The following is a 3,586-nucleotide window of genomic DNA, read 5'->3' on the forward strand; positions in this document are numbered from 1 at the left end:
CCCACACCGCCCAGGGGCCTCCCCAGACCCCAGCTCCACCCGCAGCCCGGCCGGCCGACGAGGCCACCTGACCCATGACCCATGACCCCGACCCGGCCCTCCCCGTCACACCCACCTGCCCGGGACCTTGCTGTTGCTGCGCTTCCAGAACTGCTTCCTCGCCCCGTCGCTGGCCATGGCCCCTCCTCATCCCTCAGACCTGTGGCCCGGACACCCCGAGTGCGGCCGGACCGCCCCCAGCGGCCCTTCCCTATGCCCTGGGTGGCCCCTCAGCGGTCCCGGGACTCCCGAGCGCAGAGCCCAGCGGCTCTTCCGCCTCCCTCCGGAAGTTGTGCCTCCGCGCGCCCGGAAGTCCCGCCTCCGTCTCAGGTGGCGTGTGACGCACCAAGCGGAGCGCCCGACGCCATGAAAAGGCGACGCCGCGTGGGGGCGGGGGCGGTCCGGTTCTGCGTCCGGGTTGGTCGGCTGGTCGTGGGGAAGCCGCCGGCTCCGAGCGCTCCCCGACCCGGCCGGGGAGGACTTGAGCCCGCCTCTGGCCGCTTTCATCAAGGGCTTTCTAGCACCGGCCTTGGAGCAGAAGGAAGCAGGACGCCGTTCCTGACCCAGCGGCAGGACGACGCAGAAGCTGGAAAGCGCGCCCGCGGCGGGTGGCGGCCAAGGCTGTGTGCCAGGCACCGAGGGGATCGATAAATGCTGAGACACGTGGGTGGAGATTGTCCAGAGCGCCTTGGGGACAGTGACGTGGGGCCTATGCGGAGGATAAGGGCTTAGGCCAGGCCCCAGCCCACCGCCTCGCGCGCTCGTAGGGCTAGTCCGATGGCGGTGTACCGTGCGTGCCGAATACACACAGTACTCCAGAGACTTGGGATGCAGATGTTAGCTTCTGTGTTGATTATATGTCGAATAATAATGTTTTGGAAGTATTGGGTTCAATAAATGTTAAAACTATTTTCACGTGTCTAATATGACTATCAGGAAAGTTGAAATGGCTCACCTGGTTTGCGTTATACTTCTCTGGGCCTTGGACCAAAGACTGAGGGGTCCCAGGGCTGGCATTTCAGCGTGGAGCTTCAGTGTAATATGTGGGAGATCCTTGACACACCACTTGATGGTAGGTAACGTTGGTTACTTGCTCTGTGCAAGGCATTGTACTTTATATGCATCATCAGAATCATATGCCAACAATGCCCTCGACGCTCTACTCTTTTCTAACAGAGAGAGTTAGTGGCTCTCTCAGCTCTTGTAACACTTGAGTTTTATACCCTGTCCCTAAGGGCAAGGTCTTGCACAGCTCCATGTACACACCCTGCAACGTTTACACGACTGCATTTGGATTATATCTTTCTCCACACGTAGCTTGTAAGATAGAGCCAGGTAGGATCTGTGTCATACTCTAATCCTCAGTGACAGCCTCAGCTCCTGATACAGTAAGCATTTCATAGATGTTATTGAATGACAACCACAGGAACTCTCCAGGGGTCCCCTTTTGCCACCACCATAGAAACTTTCCAGGAATGTTTTCTAAGGGGCAATCTCAATAGATCTTTGGTGATCCCTCCAGACACAACCTCAGCAGATCTTCAGGCTCCTTTGCTGCATAGCTTGAGGCACTCTCCTGGGATCCTGTCCTTAGACAACCTCAGAGAATCTCCAGGGATCTGTTAAAACCTTAGTGGATCCTTAAGGACCCCTTCCTGACAGCCTCAAGGACTCTACTGGGATCCTCTCCTAGTAGAGCTCAGGAAGGCCTCAGGGATCGTTTTCTTTTTTTTTTTTTTTTTTTTTTTTTTTATCTAGAAAACGTAATGTTCTACAACAAATTTGTTGCTCGAAGACTCAGGCTTTCTTTCTAGGACTTTGAAATGCTGTGGGATTTGATTCCCAAGCTCTTCAAAATGAAAGTGTCTAAAAGTGACTTATGCGCTGGAAGCTGCTAAAGCGAAAGCAGAAACAAACCCTGTAACCTCGTGGTCTCCGCCTCTGGCCTGAGGGTGCGGAGCAGACAGTACCATCGGGGTGCAGTGAGCAGCTAACGCTGTTGAAAGGACACGTCCCCGGCTCTAAGTCTCCCGCTCTGTCGTATGTGACAGACCCAGGGTGTTCACACTGTTTTACGGAGTGCGGGGCAATACGGCTGATGACAGTTTCCAATAATTGTCTTCAACACCGACTTAAGATCGCACAACCAAAGGTCTTCATTCGGGCGATATAATCATGATCTTTCCCCTCTCCCAGAAATTGTTCCTCGAGATCTAAGGATGAAGGACTGACTATAGTCGTGAAACCTCCTCATAGATCCCCTACAGACAGCATTGGGGACCTTGGGGATTCTCCCCAGCCAGTCTGGATTATTGCAAAAATCAGTGAGTGAGGTGACAGCAGGATTAAGATGATGGAAGTGGGAAGGAAGGAAAAGCTGTGGAAGAGTCTACTGAGGAAAAATTGATGCAGTTATTGACTGGTTAAACGCCATAATACCTTAGATTTGGTTGCTCCCTATAGCTTACAGTACACTTTCCTCCCTACAGTCTCTTGGGAACGGAGAGACTGAGATTGGCTAAGAAGCACAGGCTTACTAGTACCATGGACAGAAACATGAAATCGAGGAGTGAGCCTGTTTGCAACATAAATTTATGATTGGTATTGGACACACTGAGCTTGAAGTCACAGATGCCAGGTCTCAGTCACACACTGGAGAATATATTTGTCGGCAAATGAGAAGATGGGGATTAGACAGGGGAGCACAGGCCAGGGCAAAGTCATAGAAGAACTGGTGGTCAGGAACAGGTCAGTGTCATGAGCAATAGTCATAAAGACAAAACCAAGATAGAAATGAGCTCCAGAAATGGATTTGGCCCAAGAGACAAGTGGGATGTGAAAGGACAGTCTGGTAGAAGGCAAGGTTTGAAAGCCAAAGTAGTATAGATGTGGAGTCCAGGAATGGGGCCTATGCAGGAATCAAACAGGACAGATGCACAAATCCCAGAAACAGCAAATGAGTGGAAACTTTTTTATTCATTTGTGCAGCAAATAGTTACTGGGCAGCAAACATAAGAGGCTTACATTCACTAATATTTAGGCAAATGCAAATTAAAACTGAGGATGTACCATTTCACACTTAACAGATTGGCAAAAAATTAAAACTGCCTGTGCCAGTATTGGTGAGGATGTGGATTTGTGCACAGAGCAGAATTCTTATGCACTGCTGGTGGGAATGTAAATTGATTCAGTAACATTGGATGGCCAATTAGAAACTTGTATTAGTTAATGGTACCCTACAACCCAACAATTCCACTCCAGGTGTGTAACCTAGAGCAAATAGCCTACCTGTGCAAAGACAGTGTTCATTGCAACATTGCTCCTAATGGTGATGGTAGCAGAGGGAGAAGCAATCAGAATGTCCTCTGCAGGAGGGTTGATAAATTACATATATTTATCCAATAGGCTACTGTATGGTAATAAAAATGAATAAATTAGTTACCTCAACTTAAATGCATTTCACAGTGTTGAGTGAAAAAAAAGTTCAGGCCGGCCCGGTGGTGCACTGGATAGTGCGCCGCTTGGGAAGCGCGGCGGCGCTCCCACC

The 3,586-nt window shown here is 50.6% G+C and overlaps 1 protein-coding gene across 1 annotated transcript in view; it reads right to left on the reverse strand.

Annotated features, from left to right (window-relative positions):
• The window catches only part of LOC103605858 (TBC1 domain family member 22A-like), a 29,096-nt gene extending 28,919 nt beyond the window's left edge, over positions 1 to 177 (reverse strand). The window contains exon 1 of the mRNA XM_008590467.1: positions 116 to 177. Coding sequence (XP_008588689.1) covers positions 116 to 177 — 62 coding nt within the window. The remainder of the gene's footprint in view (positions 1 to 115) is intronic.
• Positions 178 to 3,586: the final 3,409 nt, after the last annotated feature.

Source organism: Galeopterus variegatus, unplaced genomic scaffold (assembly GCF_000696425.1).
Source record: "Galeopterus variegatus unplaced genomic scaffold, G_variegatus-3.0.2 Scaffold6125, whole genome shotgun sequence".
Taxonomy (NCBI): Eukaryota; Metazoa; Chordata; class Mammalia; order Dermoptera; family Cynocephalidae; genus Galeopterus; species Galeopterus variegatus.